The sequence below is a fragment of the Periophthalmus magnuspinnatus genome, chromosome 2 (assembly GCF_009829125.3).
Source record: "Periophthalmus magnuspinnatus isolate fPerMag1 chromosome 2, fPerMag1.2.pri, whole genome shotgun sequence".
NCBI classification, from domain to species: Eukaryota; Metazoa; Chordata; class Actinopteri; order Gobiiformes; family Gobiidae; genus Periophthalmus; species Periophthalmus magnuspinnatus.
In genome coordinates this window covers 13,449,052-13,469,718 of record NC_047127.1, presented here as the reverse complement: position 1 = coordinate 13,469,718, position 20,667 = coordinate 13,449,052, and the positions used below count along the sequence as shown (strand labels likewise).

Genomic DNA, 20,667 nt, shown 5'->3' with positions numbered 1-20,667 from the left:
TTTGGGGGGTATATAACGCATGCCTTCATCACATTTTAATTAACCTATTTCACTGTTGTCATGGAAGGATTTAGTCTTTTACTTTTGCTCTCCTTTCAATTACCCCAGGATCTGAAGAGGGAACTTGGTTGTGAGTGAAGCCAGGTCTTAATAAAGGCTCCCCCATTGAAAGGCTCTGATTTTGGGGCTAATCCGGCTCTTGAGGTCCTGGTCTAAACTCTGGTTCAAAGGTAATCTCACTTTTATACAGTAGAGCCATGCAACAGCCAAGCCACTGTAAGGAGCTTAATTAACACAAGTAGCAGACTGGATTAGCAAGGCCACATTTTTGTTAATTTAATTCAATCCAAACCACACTGGAATTTTAGTGTAGCTATTTTAGAATATATATATATATATATATATATATATATATATATATATATATATATATATATATATATATATATATATATATATATATATATATATATATATATTTAAATAAATCCATGTTGTAGACTATATAACACCAAAACGTTAATAAGACTATCTTAACTAAAATAAAATCAAAATTACAGTACTATACATGTTAGAATATGGATACTTTTTTCTCCAGTTGGATTTAGTCAAGATATTGAGAATAGACCATACAACATAAATATGGTAACACTGATACTGAATACAGTTTGCCTATAAATCAACTAATATATGAGATTTAGGACTTCGGAATAATACTAAAAACTACAATATTTTACTCTTTGAATATTTGTTTACAAAAATCCACAGCAAATATATTTATAATTTCTCTTCTTGCAGCTAGGCAGGATATCTTGGTGTTTTATTGTTTTATTGTTTTATTTTTTTATTGTTCTTTGCCTAGGTGTTCTATTATATGCAGGCTATATCTGCTTTTTTTGTCTTTACATCAAGCCCTTTGGCCAATTTAAGTTGTATTTTAAATGTGCTGCGTAAATAACATTGAATTGAATTGACTATAATAAGCTAGACTATTTTTCATGCTGTTACGATGCATCCTTAGAGACTGCCCATTAGTGGAGTAGTGTGGAAGGTTACTACGGCTCCTCTGACATAGATGTATGGAGTTAATATGGGCCAAACCCAGTGACCTGGTTTGCCTCTGAACTGGGACCAGTGCAGATCTCATGCGTTAACGGGAGATGCTTCATTTTTTCATATTATGTGTCGTGTCCCGGGGGCGCTGTGTGCTCCTAAATGATAGTTTTCTTTGCATTATCCACGCCCCAATAACGTGCATGTCTATCCGTGTGTGCAATCTGCTCCTGTTATTTGACATGTAGTCTTTGCTGCCAACTATTGGTTGCTTAAAGAATGTGCATTGTTTCCTGAGCAGAATAGGAAATTGCTTCTAATAATATTAAATGTGTTAATTTGGTAGATATTTTTGTCCAGTAACCGGGTCCATTTCCTACCACTGACAATGCTCACTTGTGTCCTAATCCTTGTCTGTGTAGTGAGGTTGTGTGTGGCTTAGGGTAATAAGAGCTACACAATATATTGAAATTGAATGCTTAATCATATTTTAAATTAAAACGTGCTGTGACTTAAAGCTCCTATATTACACAAAAAAATTCTTGTGAGCTTTTGGTCATGTTATAATGTTACCTCATTAAAAACATACCTTGAGTTGTGTTTTATTTTATTCACACATTGTTGGTTTATTGTTCATCTACAACTCCAAAGCTCAAAATGCTCTGTTCCACCTTGTGATGTCATGAAGTGGTAGTTTGCAAGTTAAGAGCTCCTTTTACCTTTAGTTCAGTAAAGATTGGCAATTCCAGGGCTGAAATTATCCAAATGATTCTAGTGAAGGTGTGTGGAGTTTAAAAACACAGTGAAGCACTTCCTGTATTACCACATGATGACATCACAAGGTGGAACAGAGTGTTTTCTGCTTGAGAGAAGAACTCAGTCTAAATATGCAGAGTTTGTGTGTTAAACGTGTACATGAAACAAAACACAACTCCAGGTCTGTTTGTGATGAGGAAACAACTTTATAATACAGATCAGAAAATGGCATCATATGGGCCCTTTAAAATATAAATAAGCACCATCAAGTCAGATTTGAGACAAAAAATGGTACTATTGCATATTAAACATGATCTCTCTTGTCTTTATGTTATTTTTTATCACGTGGATATGCTTTCCTTTAGTGTTTGGAAGTGCCAGAATGCCGTGTTGGCCGGTGGCTTGTGTCCTGCTGCTGTCCACTCTGACCAAATGGATCAAGAACACTGAAGCTCGGGACTTCACCACAAAAGACATCGTTCACTTACATCCCTCAAGTACGAACTCACACAAACTCTCCATGTCCCTGGAGAGTAACTGGTTTGCAATTTTATGTGCAGACTCGCGTTAAAAATACTATATATGAGACACAACAGATGCAAATGGTGAAAAAAGGTCAGAAACACTTTCAAATAAGCAAATCTAGTTTAGTTTATGCTTTTGTACAGGGACAGTGCTAGTACAGGGACAGATGCTAATGCCTGGTTATAGCTTGAATGCTAATTTACAATACTGCAGAACTTATTGTATGTGAATATAGACTAATCAGTAACTTAAATATGTAACATGGCTTAAAGGTACTATATAACTTTTATTGGTTTATTATTAGTTTCGCTGTAATGTTCCACAATATGGCAATATAACCTATTGCCTATTGCATTTATTCAATTACATGTGTTTCATTGCCTTTACTGCCTTAAAAAATATATATCTTTGACTTGTAACTTGGCCTGGTTGCACCACCTGGACATCTCCATGGAAATAGATATGTTTAATGCCATACTGTGGACTATTCCAGGCAAAGCAATGAGGTAAGGCAAGTTTATTTGTATAGGACAATTCGTAAACAAAGTCATTCAAAGTGGTTTACAGAATAAGAAAAACATTAAAATCACAATACAACAAATGCAAATGTGAATAATCATCAGAAAATTAACTGAAAAAGAGTACAGAATACAAACCTTTCAGTCATATGCACAGCTAAACAATAACATCACCATGGAGACGAGCAAGTTATGTAGTATACCTTTAAAATTGAGTACACAGTGTCACATCTTGAATAGCGTTTTATAGTGTTACGTTCTGTCATGTTTCATTTTTATGTTTATCTAGTCGTTTTTGTTACCCTCAGCCACTCCCCATCCCGGCGGGTTCAAGTGCTTCACCTGCCAAGAAGCCAGAGACAACTACGACTGCAACCGCTGGGCCCCTGATCTCTACTGCCCCAAAGGTTAAACAAATATTAACTCCATTCTTGTATTTACAGTATTCATTTGCAGTGGTGGAACGTAACAGAGCAAAGGTAGCAAAAGGTTTAGGTATCTGTACTTTACTTAAGTACTTTTTACAGTGGATACTTTTTACTTTTACTTCACTACATTTGAGAGCAGTATCTGTACTTTCTACTCCACTACGTTTTCAAACAAGACTGAAAAGTACAAGTATTTTATATTATTGCTTGAGGGTTTATTTTTAACAACTTTGTAATTTGAGCAAACAAAAAAATTACAGATAAACTCAGATAGAAAAAAGAAATTAATTCAGTTGTTTCTGCTGAACCAAATTCAGCACAAATCTTTATAAAAATCACTACATTTGAAGCTTTATAGGGCCTCATAAAACTGCACAAAATACTTTTACTTTTTACTCTTTAGGTACATTTTTAAACAGGTACTTTAATACTTTAATGAGCTGATTTTTTCATGTGCTTTTATTTTTATTTTTATTTTTAATTTATTTGTTTACTTTTACTTAAGTAACAAAATGAGTACTTCTTCCACCCCTGTTCATTTTACATTTTTGATAAGGTTTAATGTATGTTTCCAGAGACCAGATACTGCTATACTCTTCATGTCATGGACTCTGCGGGTAACAGTTTGTCTGTATCCAAACGCTGTGCCAGTTTGGACGAGTGCCGCTTCACTGGCTGTGCTCCCCTCACTCAAAATGAACAGCAGGTCAGTCCAAACATAACACTCAAGGGATTATACTATATCCCTCTTATTTCTTTTGTTTAATTACTTACCTACCCATACACACACACACACACACACACACACACATGTAAGAAGATAAGAAGAACAGGTGCCATTCTTATTGTCTCATCTCATCATTTGTACTTCAAACATTACAAATGACCAAATGTGACTATGATTTCTGGCAATACTTTATCATTAGAAATACTGTATTATTACTACTCTCATTGTTATTACCAAATACGTGACAAAATGTACCTTCAATTTGCATCGTAATTAACTGAAATCTGTTGAAAATGTTTAGTAAAGGTTTTGTGAGCTTTAAGAAATGTTATAAAACTGTTCCCTCCTCAAAAACAGACCTGGAGTTGTGTTTTGTTTCATTCACACATGTTTGAGTAACACTTTATTATTAGTCTGTACATCTCTAAAGCTCAGAATGCTCTGTTCCACCTTGTGATGTCATGAAGTGGTAGTTTTCAAGTTTAACAGCTCCTTTTACCCTTAGTTCAGTAGAGATTGGCAAATCCAGAAATGATCCAAATGATTCTCGTGAAGGTGTGTGGAGTTTCAAAACACAGTGGAGCACTTCCTGTATCACCACATGATGACATCACAAGGTGGAACAGTGTTTTCTGGTTGAGAGAAGAACTCAGCCTGAAACAAAACACAACTCCAGGTCTGTTTGTGATGAGGAAACATCTATTAACTAACTAACTAACTAACTATTCTATAAAAGTTATTAATTACTTCCATGTCTCCTTAAATAAATGTTTTATTAAACCTTATTATACAACATTATATAAAAGATATGTTTCCTATCAGTGTAAAGGTGCTGTACCCGATTTTTACTGTCTTAAAAATGTGAAAAACAGAACTGTACAGCTAAAAACAACTAGCATGCTAACACACACTTCCTGATTCTTTGACAATAAAACCTTATAATTAGATACAGAAGACTTATTTTGATTTCAACAGCTGCTTACACAATATATCTGTACAAATATTGCTCAAATACATGGGAGAGGTTTTGTTTTTGTTTTTTTATGTCCAGACACAAAATCTTGCATTGAAACGTAACTAACTTTAATTTCATTTTCCAAGGTTTGCTCTTCGTGCTGTGAGGGGAACATCTGTAACCTCTGGGTCCCACGAAATGAAAGCAACGCCATTTTCTCCTCCACTTCTCCTCTGCGCGGCGCTAGCAACAAACTCTCTCCTGCAATTTTAACCAGCAATAGTGTCATTATTTTAATCAGCCTTTGGACATTTACAAGAGACTGAAGAGCAAAAGAGAATATATATAACGTACTTAACATGTTTACACCCCAATTTTAACTAGAATAATGACTTTTTTTTACTCTAATAGCATTTAATATTTATGAGTTGGACTTTCATGCAATTTTAATATGTCTCGGTATGTAACTTTTAAGTATTCTTATTGAACTATCTGTACTATTCTCTTTAAATCCCAAGCAATTTTAGATGTGCTTCTTAAAACGTTTATGTATTTTTTATTATTTTTCGAGCAAGAATTGAAAAGTAAACTTGTTATATTTGACAAATTTAAAGAGATTCCACTTCTGCTATTACGCGTATGACCTCTAGAGGGCAGTCAAACCAGGTGTGGAGTTAATATGGTCGTAAATGCCAGTTATATATTACAGCTCCTATTTGTTGACGTTTCAGATGAAGTTTTATTGTTGCTTCAGTCTTGTAATCTCTTTGAATCTCAGCCTCAGTCACTCTCTCAGGTTTATGAGAGCCGCTCCTCTTTTACTACTTTTACTATCTATACAAGGTTAATCAAATACACCTGTTAAACCTTTTGTGCATGTTCTGATCTGCTCTGCTGAGAGTTTTGGAGTTAGGGAGACTTCATAATATGAGTAAAACTTAGGTTCATTTTGTTATTTTTTGTGGCCTAGGTACCAGTACTTTTAATAGTTGTCTGATATTTGATTTGTAGGTACTTTTTTGGCATTTTACTCAATCTGCATATGGACTGGAACACTTAAAGAACTGTATCCAATCACTATAGAAAAATATTGTTTTTTAAAGAGACTAGAAAACAACAACTACTAATACTACTACTACTACTACTGCTACTACTATTTTAACTGCTATAACCATCACTAAAACTACCACCAATTATCTCCAGTTATAGATATTATGCTACAATAACTACTTCTACTACTAATACTACTACTATTACTACTACCACTACTACTACTAATACTACTATTGCTACTACTGCTACTACTACTACTACTAATACCACTGTTACTACTATTAATGCTGCTGCTACTACTACTACTACTACAACTACTATTACTACTACTACTGTTTTAACCATTATTAAAACTACTACCATTTAACTCCAGTTACCTACCACCAATTATAGATATTATGCTACTATTATTACTACTACTACTACTACTGCTACTACTACTACGAGTACTACTACTATGACTACTACTACTATGACTACTACTACTACTACTATTTCAACTGCTATACCATCACTAAAACAACCATTACCTAAACTTTTTGATATGAGTTATTTATTTAATCTTAATTTCATCCTGATGAGGCAGAAGTACAAAGAGCGTAGCACTGATACTAAGGCGTTTTACTGTTTCTTTTGCGCTCTCCTCCTCCTTATGTTCCTACTGTTACATCAGAATTTTCTACGATGATCAAATATATATATATATTTTATTTAGAATGAACAAAAACAAACATAAAAGTGTAATGTTTATACTGAACTTATACTAGCGTAACCTGCACTAGCATTCCATGAACCTTTATCCTGCGTTCTCCTTTAAGAATCCCCCTCTATCTCTTTGTCATGGTTGATCCCTGTTCAAAGTCCTCCTGGAGAGTCATCTTTGATAAGGTAGGCACCGCTGGCACTATTACCACTCCACCTTGGCTATCACACCCTTCACCGTCTGCACCTCTACCTTCCCTGTTTGACCTTCCCAAGATGGCCGACACCATGTACGAGAACCCGGACGACTTGACCACAGCGGAGGCGACTTACGATGTGTCTCTGGAGCACAGTTCTGGCGTCTACGATCCTGTCTATGAAGAGGCAAACGATATGGGAGTTCGCTATGAGAACACAGGACGCCATATTGGGATACCGGACCCCCCATCGCTACCCCCGCCCCAGCCCCCAGTCACAGGTATGTAGACAAAACCGCACATTTGTTGACCTTTTTTATGGCTAATATCTCTGTAATTACTTTGTCTATCCACATGAAACAAAACTGATGGAAAGTTCTATTTCTCTTTCCATCCAAAGTCTCACAGAAGTGCATAGAAATAGAAAGTTAAAGCCATACTTCGGAACAAATCTCCATAGAAACATGCAGGAGGTGGCCAGGTCAGGCTTGAGGAGATGCAAGCCCGCTCAGATTAAGGACCACAGACTGTATAAAGAAGTGGACTAAGAGATTGTGATATCACCCATAGCGTTCGGCTCCAGTCATGAAGCTCATTGAGGCTAGCAGTTATAATTTGGAGCAATTTCATATTTGGAATTTCAATCACGAGTATCATAGCAGCCAAAGAGCCAATCTGGAGCGAGGTTGTTGAAAGTAACGCCCCTTCCCGCCCACACCGCTGGTTTAGCAGGGAGCAAGTGCTTAGTAACACTGTCAATCAAACCTGTTGCTAATGCTAGCGGGAATGACCTCTAGGAAAGAAGTGATTTGTCTCTTATTAATGTTCATATCTTGATTTACGGACACAATAGTGAAATCAAAAGACCAGGATCATGTAGAGCGGTTAATACAAACATTTTAAGACCAAAATGTCGAGGCTCACTGCAGCGCCCATGAGCATTTCGTATTTGGAACACGGCGGCTAGCATGTTAGCTATGTCCATTTATATACAGTCTATGGTAAGGATGCATAGTTTTTCAGTGCAATTTTAAAAAAAAAATGTGGGTAAAAGTTACTGTGGCTTTAATGCACTCATTTTACATACTTAAATGTATTTTTCATTTTTGTATATCCATCCATCCATTTTCTTCTACTTATGTGGAGCTGGGTCGCGGGGGCAGCAGTGTAAGCAGGGACTCCCAGACTTCCCTCACCCCAGACACATCCTCCAGCTCCTCCGGTGGGACCCCAAGGCGTTCCCAGGCCAGTCGCTGGGGTCCCTCTTCCCCGGGGCCTCCTCCCGATGGAACATTCCCGAAACACATCCCTAGGGAGGCGTCAAAGAGGCATCCTGAACAGATGCCCGAGCCACCTCAGCTGGCTCCTCTTTTAAAAACAAAACAACTGAATCCATCTCCCTCTGCTCCCCTTAGACCGGAGACGGGACAGTGCCTCCTCATCTTCATCCTCCTCATCCTCCTCATCCTCATCTTCCAAGTCAGAGGCAGGAGAAGAGACGAAGGACCTGGGGATAGAGGAGTGGACCAAGGAGGAGGAGGAAGAGCTGGAGAAAGAGGCAGCCAACTTGGATCTGTCCTGGGAGCACAAGGGCCACGACGAGGTGAATACAGGGGAAATGTCCCGCAGGTCTTCATCCTCATCCTCCTCTTCATCGGCTTCAGAGAAAGAGCAAGAGACTACACAGGAGCCAGACACCGACCTCCAAATCACACTCTATACAAAGGTGAGATTTGTCTACTTTTTAAGAGTCGCTTGCAGTTCACTTCAGTCCTCCTAATGTGCAACTTTTAAAGAGACAGAGACAGATTTTGACTTTAAATTTTGTAAACGTGACCTAGCTGTGACCTAGCAAGATAAACACGTTCCAATCTAATATTGCTTTTACTGATAACAATCGTAATGCTGTTATAATCAGTCTCTCATTTGCGTTGCCAGTTCCAAAGCTGAAATCCAGTCAATTTAAACCTAAAATTCCTCTCTCTGTTCTGAATGGTCACTCAGTAAACCCCAGCACCTACAGCCAATCATGAACCAGTGAGTGAGTGAATTCTGTAGGTTCTGAGACTGAGAAAACATGTGTCCTCTATCTGCAGTTTAAGACTCTGGCAACTGTTTTTCCAGTTCTGACTGCAGTACATTTTAAACCGTGCAGGCCGCTTATATGACACAATAACGAGTGTGAATAATGAGTTAATAATGAGGGGGTGAAAATGTGAACCAACAAATTGCATCATCCCTGTCACAATGCGCGTATTTCATCAGTCAGTGTTTCCATTTAATTACTTATTAAGATCTGATCGTTTTCATCGGAGACGGTGTATCACGGTGCAGTGCATGTAAGAGCCCTACCTGTGTCGTAGATAAAACGCTAAAATCATGAATGCCGTGCGTAGATTTTTAACTGAACTCACTGAAAACAAATGCACAAATTAACCTCCACTTGTCTGTAAAAGAGTTTAGTTTTTACTGTCATGTACAATTGGTATTATCATTTCTTTTCATAAACATGAGACAAAAAAATATCATTAGACGACTTCAATTGGAGGATAAAAGATGTAAAAAAAAAACGGGACTAAACCAAATCTGACAAACCAGAACAAAACAGAGACTTAACCAAATCTGAATTAGATCTAAACTAGGTCCAAGCCCGGACATTAGAACGCAAAATGCACCAGGTCATTCCCATTTATCATTCGCTGTACTTGTACCACAGTTTGGGAACCTCCACTCTATTTTAGTCCAAGCTTCACAGGTGGGAGGGGCTATCACGGGACAGGGTGGGGGCTTAGTTCCTGTCTGAATATAAATAGACCACTCGCTAGTCAGTGATGGGATGGTTCCTTTTGCATGTCCTTGTGATTAACTAGCATGTGCCTGTTACTGTCCAGTACTCACTCACAGCTTACCCTATAGCCCTGGACGCTAATCTGCGAGCTCACTGTGTATTATGTGAATGCATGACAGAATCCAAGGTCCATAAGTTATAAAGTGAGGTCATAAATCTCACACTTTGATTCCAGATTGGCTGTGATTGTCTGTGGGTGTAAACTGGACACAGGTGGAGATAGGAATGTATTTTTAAAAGTTGCGTTATGCTGCATTCAATTGTCCATTTTTTTTATATACAGGGTGTCCATAAAGTCTCTTTACACTTTAAAGCATGTATTACAAAGGCCACTGATAACATATCTTAATCAGACTTTTGTTCTATTGTGCTCAGTGGTTTCCAGAGTTTAATACACCTCTATGTGCGCACCATTAGTCACATGAAGTACATCAAGATGGTATTCGATTTCTTGCCGTGTTCGCTGTAGCAGAGCCTCATCAATGGTTCAATCGCATCTGTATCTTTCGCTTTAGTTCAGTAATGTCTCGTATCTTTGTTCAATAATCTTTAACATAGCCCCACAGAAAGAAATCCAGAGGTGTGATATTTAGTGAATTTGGTGGTCACGGAATTGGTCCATCCCTTCAATCAATCTGTCTGGAAATGTTTGATTGAGGACTCACAAACATGCAGACCCCAGTGCGGTGGGACCATCTGCTGGAAAATGCTGGTTGGTTAAAGGTTTTGCAGCTTTGGCACCACGTGTTTAGTCAAAAGGTCAAGGTAGACGTTTGCAGTAATTGATTTCTCGTGGAAGAAAAAAGGACCAATAATTGACCAAAAATGCAATGTGATTAAAAACTTTTATAACCAGTGAATACAGCAGAACAAATGTAATTAGGATATCTTATCAATTGCTGTTGTAATAAAATTTTAAAATTATAGAGACTTTATGGACATCCTGTACACTCAAGTTACAATAATGGCATCTCAAACAAGGTTATTTTTACAATTAGTTTTGAGTATAAAAAGTAATTTTTTATCATTAATATTTAATTAAACAATTTTATTTATTTATTAATTATTTATTTATTTATTTATTTATTTATTTATTTTTCCATACATCATTCTTACAGTTCTGAATGTTATTTAATTTGCTGATTCAGTTGACAATTGCCTAATATAACTGAGATAAACAGTTATCTATGACATTATACAGCTGAACAGATATGACAGTGAAACACCACAGTAAATCTGCTTTAAGTCAAAATTGTATTCGTGAGGTTTGTTTTGTGCTTTTGTTACTTTATTTATTTCTGATCTGTGTTAGCGCAGTCTCGATTATGCTATTTCTGGGCTAGACATTTAAAAAAATGAGTTCACACGATGTCATCCATGTCCCATTACTTCATTTCAGACTTGACAATAAGCGATGACCCGCTCAGATATGACTTTAGGTCTGAGTAAAGCTTTTCCTGCTCCACTCACACACATCATGGACACTTGAACTTTACATGACGCTGTTCGCTCCAAGTGACTCTCCATGATTCAAAGTCAACTGGTTCTGTCGTCTGGGGCACACCCTCTATCTCTCCTCTATTCCTCTCTTCTCTATCTCTCCTCTCTACCTCCCTTCTCTATCTCTCCGCTCTCCCTCCCTTCTCTATCTTTCCTCTCTCCCTCCCTTCTTTATCTCTCCTCTCTACCTCCCTTCTCTATCTCTCCTCTCTTCTTCTACCCCCTTGCTTCTCTCTGTCTTCCTCTCACCTCTCTTCCTGTCTTCTCTCTCTTTGACTTCGTCTCACCCTCCTATTTCTCTCTTTCCCCCCTCTCTCTACCTCTCTTCCACTGCCTCTCTCCCTCTTTCACTCTTTGTCAACTCTTGTTTCTCTATCTCATCTACCTCTCTCTCTGCCACGCTCTCTTCCCCTTACCTCTCATCTTCCACTCTTCCCTCCTCTTCCCCTTCCTTATCTGTCTCTTTCCTCACCCTCCACCCTGTTTCCCCCTCTCCTCCCTCCTCTCTTCTTTCCCTCTCTCCTCCCTCCCCCTTCTCTCCTGCTCTTTCTCCCCACCACTCCACCTCTCCCTCTCTCTTCTCTCACCCCCTCTCTCTTTCTTCCTCCTCTCTTTTCCACCTCTCCTTCTTTCCCTCTGCCCCACCTACCTCCCTTTCTCCTCTCTTTTCCCTCTCTCTCCTCCATCCCTCTCTTTCTCCCCACCTCTCCCCCTTCCTCTCGTCCACCTACCCTCCCCTCTCTTTCTCCCTCTCCTTCTTTCCCTCTCTTTCTCCCCACTCCCCTCTTCTCTCCTCCCTCCTTTCTCCTAACCCTCTCTCCTCCCTCTATCTCCTTCTCTCCCTCTCTTTCTCCCCACCTCCCTCCCTCCTCTCTTCTCCCTCTCTCCTCCCTAACCCCTCCTCTCTCTTCTCCCTAACCTTTCTCTCTCTTCTTCCCCTCTCTCCTCTGTCTTCTCTCTTCTCCCCCCTCTCTCTTTCCTTTGTCTCCTCCTTCTCCCCCCTCTCCACCCTTCCTCTCTCCCCTTCTCTGTCCTCCCTCACCCACCTCTCTCTCTTTCCCCCTCTCTCCTCACTCTCTCCTCCCTCTGTCTCCTTCTCTTCCTCTTTCTCCTCACCTTCCTCCCTCACTCTCTTCTCCCTCACCTTTTCTCCCCACCTCCCTCCCTCTCCTCCCTTCCTCTATCCTCACTCACCCTCTCTCTGTCTTCCCTCACCCACCTCTCTTTCTTCCTCTCTCCGAGCCCTCTCTCCCTCTCTTTCTCCCCACCTTCCTCCCTCCCTCCTCTCTTCTCCCTCTCTCCTCCCTCACCCTCCTCTCTCTCTTCTCCCCCTCCCTCCCTCTTTCTGTCTTCTTCTCTCCCTCTCTTTCTCCCCACCTCCCTCCCACTCCCCCCTCCTCTCTTCCTCTTTCCTCACTCTCCCCCTCTCTGTCCTCCCTCACCCACCTCTCTCTTTCTTCCTCTCTCCGAATCCTCTTCCCTTCTCACCCTCTCTTTCTCCCCACCTTCCTCCCTTCTCTCTCCCTCTCCTCCCTCACCCTCCTCTCTCTACTCTCTCTTCTCCTCCTCTCCTCCCTCCTCTCTCTTCTCCCCCTCTCTCCTCTTTCTGTCTCCTCTCTCTCTCTTTCTCCCCCCCCTTTCCTCACTCTCCCCCTCTCTGTCCTCCCTCACCCACCTCTCTCTTTCTTCCTCTATCCGAACCCTCTCTCCTTCTCTCCCCACCTTCCTCCCTTCTCTCTCTCCCTCTCCTCCCTCACCCTCCTCTCTCCTCTCTCTCTCCTCCCTCCTCTCTGTTCTCCCCCTCTCTCCTCTTTCTGTCACCTCTCCCTCTCTTTCTCCCCACCTCCCTCCCTCTCTCCTCTCCCCCTCTCTCCCCCCTCTCTCTCCCTCTTCTTGGGGTTTATTTTTGTCCAGTCACGCCCCACTGTGGTACAAGTTGCACCCGGGTCACACTTCACACTCACACTCTTAGTGGCCTGGGACTACACCAGAACTAAACCAGGACTTGCTGCTGCTACTATGGAACCAACTGGACTAGACCTGGTCCGGACTTTCTTTTAGATTCATTTTGAGGATTTAGATTTTAAACCATGACGGATACTGGCGACAAGGATCCAGAAATCGAACTGTTTGTGAAGGTGGGATTTTATTTAGTTTTTTAAAATTCTGAACTCTGTGCAGTTTTAGCTTTAAAATGACACTCCTTCCTCGATTATTAAGACTCTGTTATAACTCAAGTTGTGTTTGTTTTGGTTGGTGGCCCTTTAAGACACATGCCTTGTTGTTGTTGCCGATTTTCCATGTGTTAACCTGACACCCACGTGCGCACTCAAATCCCTCCTTTTCTCTCTCCTTATCAATAACTTATGATCAATGCGTTAATATTGATACTTTATAAACCCAAACACCTCACGCTACCACAACACGAACCATAACTACATCAAATTAGCATAAAAAACTGACATTAAAACCGCTTATATGATGATAAATATTAATAATGAAGTTTCTAATCAGTCTGTAGCGTTACTGTAGATTTTGTGAAGTTGTGCGTCGACAGTTTGATACAAAACCCAAAGCAAATATCAGAATGTGCAGTGAAGCGGCTAATGGAAGCGTTGTGGATTATTCATGTTGGACGTGGGATCTCATTACAGTCTCCCATTGCAACTGTGTACGCACAACAATGAGATTCTACATATAAGTAATGTCATCATAATATTAACAAAGTACTTCAGTGGTAGTAGGAGTAGTAGTAGTAGTAGTAGCGCTAGGTTTTCATGTTCGTAGATGAGTAACTGCACAAAATCTGAGGTGAAAAGTACATGTGTTTTTTAATTGTTTTCAAGGTGGTACAGAATAATATGAAGTTTAAGTAGTATCTCTGGAAAGTATTTTTGTTTTTTTGTTTTTTTGCTGACGTGCAGTTAGTTTCTACATATATAAAGCAGTCGCCATGAATAATTAGATGCAGAAATAGTAGTAGAGGAAGTATTAGTAGTAAGAAAAAACTACTGGTTGTAATAGTAGTAGTAATAGAAAGAGGAGTAGTAGTAGTAGTAGTAGAGGAAGTAGTAAGTTATACAGGTGTTTCTAATGTCCACTGTTCGGATCCCGCTCTTAAACATAAACATCATCGGTTGAGCGGTTAAATTCGCTGACCCACAGGTTGCCGGTGCGATTCCAGGTCCCACAGATGAACGCTGTTGTTGTGTCGTTGGGCAAGACACTGGTGTATGAACGTGTGTGTGTTTCCTTGATGTAAGAGTGGGTTGAAAGTAGAAAAGCGTTATATAAAAATGCAAACACTGACCGTTTGCCATAGTAGTGGAGTATGAAAAGTAAGTAAAAATAGTGAATTTTAGTAGTACTTTTTCTTAAGAACTTTTTTGCTTTGATTTCTGTGGACCTAGCATACTTATTTATTTGTTTGTTAGCTTGGTACTTACTTGTCTTGCTCCTATTTTAATGCATGTATATTTAAATAACCCCATACCTGGACCTGTTGAGGTTGTATCATTGTAATGTCCAAATTGTCACTTAACTAATGCGTTCTGACCATCCTAACTACTCACCGTGATGAGTTTATAAGCACTATATCTGTACTGGGGCAAGACAAACTGTGCTAAAATATAACGAAAAAAATAACCTCATGTTCGTTGTTTGTTTATGTTGTCGTTTTCAGGCAGGAAGCGATGGAGAGAGCATCGGAAACTGTCCCTTCTCTCAGCGTCTCTTCATGATCCTGTGGCTTAAAGGGGTCGTGTTCAACGTCACCACGGTCGACCTGAAAAGGTGACAGAGCACTCATCGAGTTACAGGGGACACACCGGAGAGGCCAGCGGCACTTACACGAGCTTATGTTACCTATAGAGGAAGCGGCGTTAAGGTCAAACGATGCTGTGATTTAACCGGGTCGGGGCTGTTAGCTGGACAATACAGGTCACAGGTCATATGAGCCGTGTGTTTTTGTAGATTACAGACGCAGATTGATTATTTAAATGGACATAGCTAACCTGGTTTACGTGGACAAACTGTCACGCCTCTCTCTGTAACTGCTGCAGTGAGCCTCGTCATTTTTTAATTTAAAATGTTTCGTATTAACCTGCTCCACGTGATTCTGCTGTTTTTATTTCGCTATTTTGTCCATGATTCAACATATGAACATTAATATCAGACAAATCATGTGTCTTCTTTCTCCGAGGTCGCTCCTTCTAGCGTTAGCAACAGGTTTGATTGACAGCGTTGCTAAGCGCCGGCTCCCTGCTAAACCAGTGGCGTGGACGGGAACCTAGTGGCGTTACCTTTAACATCCTCGTTCTTTGGCTCTTTAGTTGCTATGATATTCACTGTCGGTATTCAGAATGTGGAACTCGACTCCATATTCTCCGCTATAACTACTAGCCTCGATGAGCTTCATTTGACTGGAGCCGAACTTAGTCCACTTCTTCATACAGATTAGGGCTGTCAGAAGTATCGAAAATCATACACGAATCAATACTGCAACTGGTATTGAATCTAGATACTCATTTGAATATAAATATGAATAAATAAACAGGACATTCCTGGAAGTTGATTGATCTTTGCCAGAAACAGTACAAGACCACATGGTAAAATAAAGAAAAGACAATTATTTTGTGTTGAAAATTACATTCTATTGTCTTAAAAATGTTTTTTTTTAACATTATTATTATTATTATTATTAGCATTATTATTATTATTATTATTATTGAAATTTATATTGGGTATCTCCTCATTAAACTGCAATGGGGGCAATACTATACTATATAATGCAAACGTGTAGTGCATATTCTTCCCTTGATAAGTATAAGGTTCTCAATGCATCCAGGGTCACATCCACTGGCCCACAGGTTGGCGGTGCGATTCCAGCTCCCACACATGAATGCTGTCGTTGTGTCCTTGGGCAAGACACTTAACCCACCTCCCCCTCCAGCGTCTGCGTACACTGGTGTATGAATGTGTGAGTGTTTCCTTGATGTAAAGCGCTTTCTTTGAGTGCCTTGAAGGTGGTAAATGGTCAGACGCAGACCTTGGGGAGGATATGGGTGTCTTGCCCAAGGACACAACAACAGCCTGCATCTGTGGGAGCTGGAATCGCACCGCCAACCTGTGTTTCAGTGGTCAACCAACTGAGCTACTACATTGTTTTTTGCTCAGATAAATATAGAAAATGTACTCTATGTTTACTCTACAAAATAATGCTGTACAAAAGGTATTCAGGATAATATACAGGGGTACTCACTATCTGGGTTGCTAGTTCAAGTCTGAGCTTATATCAAACCACAATCTATACATAATACTTCATTTTCTTGCCAACAGAAAACCAGCAGACCTGCACAACCTGGCCCCAGGCACACACCCTCCGTTCCTCACGTTCCAGGGAGAGGTCCTCACTGATGTCAACAAGATCGAGGAGTATCTGGAGACCATGCTGGCTCCACCAAAGTACGCCTCAAGTACACAATAGTAAAGCAGGAACTATGTACTATACGAAAAGGTATTGCTGATCGCTTATGTTTTCCTCAGGTATCCAAGACTGGCAGCAAGAAACAGGGAATCCAACTCAGCGGGGATTGATGTCTTTGCAAAATTCTCAGCGTATGTCAAAAATACTCGGCCCGATAAGCACAAAGGTAAAGTAATCAGTAATAGTAGTAGTTGTGGTAGTAGTACAGTTGCGGTGGTAGTAGTAGTGGTAGTTGCAGTAGAAACAGTAATGACAGCAGTAGCATTTGGAGTAGTAGCATTAGTGACTGTATCTGTTGTGGGGGATATGAGCGGAGTGGCAGTGATTGTAACTGTACTCCGCAGTACTACTTGAGTAAGATATATTTTTCAGTGGTTCATTTCTTTGCCTGGACAGTTTCACCTTTTGGTACTGAACCTACATATCGTACATTTGTTCAATAATATTTTTATTGAGAAAAAACTTGTGTTACCTGCTTGTTTTCTTAGATAGATATGTTTAATTCCAGTGGTGGAATGTAACAAAGTGCAAGTAAAAAGTACTGTACTGTAAAATTTGTAGGTATCTGTACTTTATTTAAGTAGATTTTACAGTGGATACTTTTTACTTTTACTTCACTACATTGGAGAGCAGTATCTGTACTTTCAACTCCACTACATTTTTGAACAGAACTGAAAAATAAAAAGTACTTTTCATGTGATTTGAGGGGATATTTTTATCATATTCGTAGTAACATCCTGACTAAAGTTTTCAAGTTCAAGCTTTGTCTTTGAGCGAACAAAAATAAATACACAAAATTAATGAGAAAAATTAAGAAAGTGATCTAATTTAATCTAATCTGTCTAATTTTTTAATCAAAATCACTACTTTTAACATTTTAACAAATTAACAACACTACTTTTTACTCTTTAAGTACATTTTTAAACAGGTACTTTAATACTTCTACTTAAGTCGATTTTTTTCATGTGATCCCTTTACTTGAGTATTTTTTTTGCTCCTGTATCTGTACTTTTACTTAATGATTTGTATCTATTTTAATTATAATAAATGTAAAAAGAATAGCTTGAAACTTGGTCAACTTGATCCTGGTTCTGTGTGTAACTCCGTTCTGTTTTTGTTTAGCTTTGGAGAAAAGTCTGAACAAGGAGCTGGCTAAACTGGATGAGTATCTGATCAGTCCTCTTCCCGATGAGGACGATTGCGGTCGCGAATCCAATCGAAAATTCCTGGACGGAGATGACCTCACTTTGGCAGACTGCAACCTCCTCCCTAAACTCCATGTGCTCAAGGTGAAACACTCAGATTTCCTATTCTAGTCCTGGTTTAGTTCTGGTTTAGTCCTGGTTTAGTCCTGGTTTAGTCCTGGTTTAGTCCTGGTTTAGTCTTGGTTTAGTCCTGGTTTAGTCCTGGTTTAGTCCTGGTTTAGTCCTAGGATAGTCTTGTGGAGTGTTCCTAGTTTTCAGTAATCCATATCTGTCAGAAGCTCTTTAGACCATGTTTAGTCCTGGTTAGATTTGCATTAGACCTGATTTAGTACTGGTTTAGACTGCGCTTAGACCTGGGTTGGTCCTGGTTTAGTCCTACGTTAGTTTGGCTCTTGTGGGGTGTTCCTGGTTTGCAATAATCAGTATCTATTAGAGGTGCTTTAGATCTGGTTTAGATTTGGTTTAGTCCTGATTTGATCCTGGTTTAGACTCGGTTTAGTCCTGATTTGGTCCTGGTTTAGACTTGATTTAGTTCTGCTTTAGTCCTGGTTTAGATGTGGTTTAGTTTTGATTTGGTCCTGATTTGGTCCTGGTTTAGACTTGGTTTAGTCCTGGTCCTGGTTTAGACTTGGTTTAGTCCTGATTTGGTCCTGGTTTAGACTTGGTTTAGTCCTGATTTGGTCCTAGTTTAGACTTGATTTAGTCCTGCTTTAGTCCTGGCTTAGATGTAGTTTAGTCCTGATTTGTTCCTGATTTGGTCCTGGTTTAGACTTGGTTTAGTCCTGATTTGGTCCTAGTTTAGACTTGGTTTAGTCCTGATTTGGTCCTAGTTTAGACTTGGTTTAGTCCTGATTTGGTCCTAGTTTAGACTTGGTTTAGTCCTGATTTGGTCCTAGTTTAGACTTGGTTTAGTCCTGGTTTAGACCTGTCATAATTCAGCTCTTGTGGTGTATCAATCTAAGGAGGCCACATTAGTTTCCATCTTTAATACAACACACAAGTCATCTGAATGTTTTGGCTAATCCTTTTATCCATTTATTTATTTTTAGGTCGTGGCGAAGAAATACAGAAACTACACCATCCCGTCCGAGTTCAGAGGGGTGCTGCGTTACCTTAGCAACGCCAACAGCCGAGACGAGTTCACCAACACATGTCCCGCGGACGCAGAGATAGAACTGGCCTACAAGGACGTGGCCAAGAGGCTGGGGAAATAATGAGGATTCAATACAGGGCGTACGACATTTTAGACCACACGTCTTCACTAAAACATAGAAAATTCCGTTATATTCAAATTTAACGAAAAATCCAGTCCAGTTTGTTGTAGTTCTTTTGGTGAAGTTTATCGTTTTACTTCCTGGTTGGACACAGGCAGCAGATGTGACATATGTAAAGGTAATTTCATAACTGTTACCTAGCAACCATAATGTAAACAAGGGCCAAAACGTGTCTAAATTACACAATAGTTATGATCAGACTAATACAAATAAATAACAACACCTTTATTCTGTTAAATGAAGGTTTAAACTGTCAGAAAAAGTAGAGGTACTCGCTGCTACTTCCTGTATTTTTCAACTTTTTTTTTACAAATTGCCACTAAAGTGATGTGTATGACAGATATTTAGCACAGGTACTATCCCACCAAACCAAGTAATGGAGTACACAAGAGTCTAAACCACAACAAGAATGAATTTAAAGTGCAAATGGCAGATTTTCATGTTTTTCTAATGACTTGGTTTGGTGGGATAGTACTAAACATTTATCATCAGTTGTGAAAAAAGTTGAGAAGAAAAGTACAAAAATACAACAACAGTAACAGAATTAAACCTTCATTTAACAAAATAAAAGTGTTGTCATTCATTTGTATTACTCTAATTAAACTACTGTGGGATATAGACAGGTTTTGGCCCTTGTTTTCATTATGGTTACTAGGTAACAGAAATAGAAAGAAAGAAATAGGCAAGATATTTAGTAAAATCTTAATTATACTGTAATTATGTCAGATATGTTTTAATGAAATGAATAGTCTAACCTGTCATACACACTTTAAAGATGACCACTGGAACATTTTATTTTTTGTCTTAGGGTGCGTTCATACTTCTTCTTTTCTGGTCCAAATATAGACTTGGTTCAGTCCAGCCTTATAGCCAGAAGGTTTTGGGTTGGCTTTCCGATTTCCACAATAATAATAATAACAATAATAATAATAATAATAATAATAATAATAATAATAATAATAATAATAGTATTTTTTGGTTTTATAGATGGACATTTTCAGATCAAAATAATTCATAAAGGAGTTTCAGAAGTTTTAAAAATAATATTACGTGGCCTTGTAATTGTCCGGATACACTGTAGATCCAAATCATTCTAAAACTTTCAGGAACGATCAAAATTTGTCCTATTTTTATTAATTTTCATATCGATACTTTTCCAATTCTACTTTTTTTGACAACACTATTAGTAGCCTTTCAATATTGTCTCAAAACTCATTTATATCACTGTAAAATGGTTAAAAATCCAGTTTTTTTTCCTCTCTCTCTTCCTCCATAGTCCATTTACTCTGTACTGCCCTAAACAAACATATTTCTCCTCAGTACTGCAGACTTGTAATTCCCTTGTTGCTGTGATATATTGGTTGTATTCTGAATTGCAGAGCTGCAGTTGTTGAATATATCCGGCTTAGCCAAAGTCATTCATCTTATATTGGACACTTCA

General features: G+C 39.1%; 2 protein-coding genes across 3 annotated transcripts; both read left to right on the top strand.

The window, feature by feature from the left end:
- The first annotated feature begins 191 nt into the window (after positions 1-191).
- Positions 192-5,325, top strand: LOC117381023 (ly6/PLAUR domain-containing protein 6-like). The gene is made up of 5 exons (XM_033977860.2): positions 192-230; positions 2,175-2,306; positions 3,161-3,259; positions 3,856-3,986; positions 5,109-5,325. The coding sequence occupies exons 2-5, from the start codon at positions 2,192-2,194 to the stop codon at positions 5,286-5,288; spliced, it is 525 nt and encodes a 174-aa protein (XP_033833751.1). The 5' UTR covers positions 192-230; positions 2,175-2,191; the 3' UTR covers positions 5,289-5,325.
- A 1,615-nt stretch (positions 5,326-6,940) lies between these two features.
- Positions 6,941-20,126, top strand: clic5a (chloride intracellular channel 5a). 2 transcript variants are annotated; one of them, XM_033977718.2, is made up of 7 exons: positions 6,941-7,195; positions 8,330-8,640; positions 14,945-15,054; positions 16,600-16,725; positions 16,807-16,913; positions 17,870-18,036; positions 19,002-20,126. In XM_033977718.2, the coding sequence occupies exons 1-7, from the start codon at positions 6,994-6,996 to the stop codon at positions 19,164-19,166; spliced, it is 1,188 nt and encodes a 395-aa protein (XP_033833609.1). In that variant the 5' UTR covers positions 6,941-6,993; the 3' UTR covers positions 19,167-20,126. The 2 variants fall into 2 exon arrangements, with proteins under 2 accessions (XP_033833609.1, XP_033833613.1); XM_033977722.2 differs by lacking the exons at positions 6,941-7,195; positions 8,330-8,640 and adding an exon at positions 13,244-13,400.
- Positions 20,127-20,667: the final 541 nt, after the last annotated feature.

What these genes read in the sequence shown, in the direction of transcription:
- clic5a (XM_033977718.2), top strand. Translation starts at nt 6,994, where the DNA reads ATGGCCGACACCATGTACGAGAACCCGGACGACTTGACCACAGCGGAG. An exon ending in ACCACGGTCGACCTGAAAAG is followed by an intron (nt 15,055 to 16,599) that starts GTGACAGAGCAC and finishes TCTTGCCAACAG; the next exon opens with AAAACCAGCAGACCTGCACA. An exon ending in ACCATGCTGGCTCCACCAAA is followed by an intron (nt 16,726 to 16,806) that starts GTACGCCTCAAG and finishes TGTTTTCCTCAG; the next exon opens with GTATCCAAGACTGGCAGCAA.
- LOC117381023 (XM_033977860.2), top strand. Translation starts at nt 2,192, where the DNA reads ATGCCGTGTTGGCCGGTGGCTTGTGTCCTGCTGCTGTCCACTCTGACC. An exon ending in TGATCTCTACTGCCCCAAAG is followed by an intron (nt 3,260 to 3,855) that starts GTTAAACAAATA and finishes GTATGTTTCCAG; the next exon opens with AGACCAGATACTGCTATACT. An exon ending in TCACTCAAAATGAACAGCAG is followed by an intron (nt 3,987 to 5,108) that starts GTCAGTCCAAAC and finishes TCATTTTCCAAG; the next exon opens with GTTTGCTCTTCGTGCTGTGA.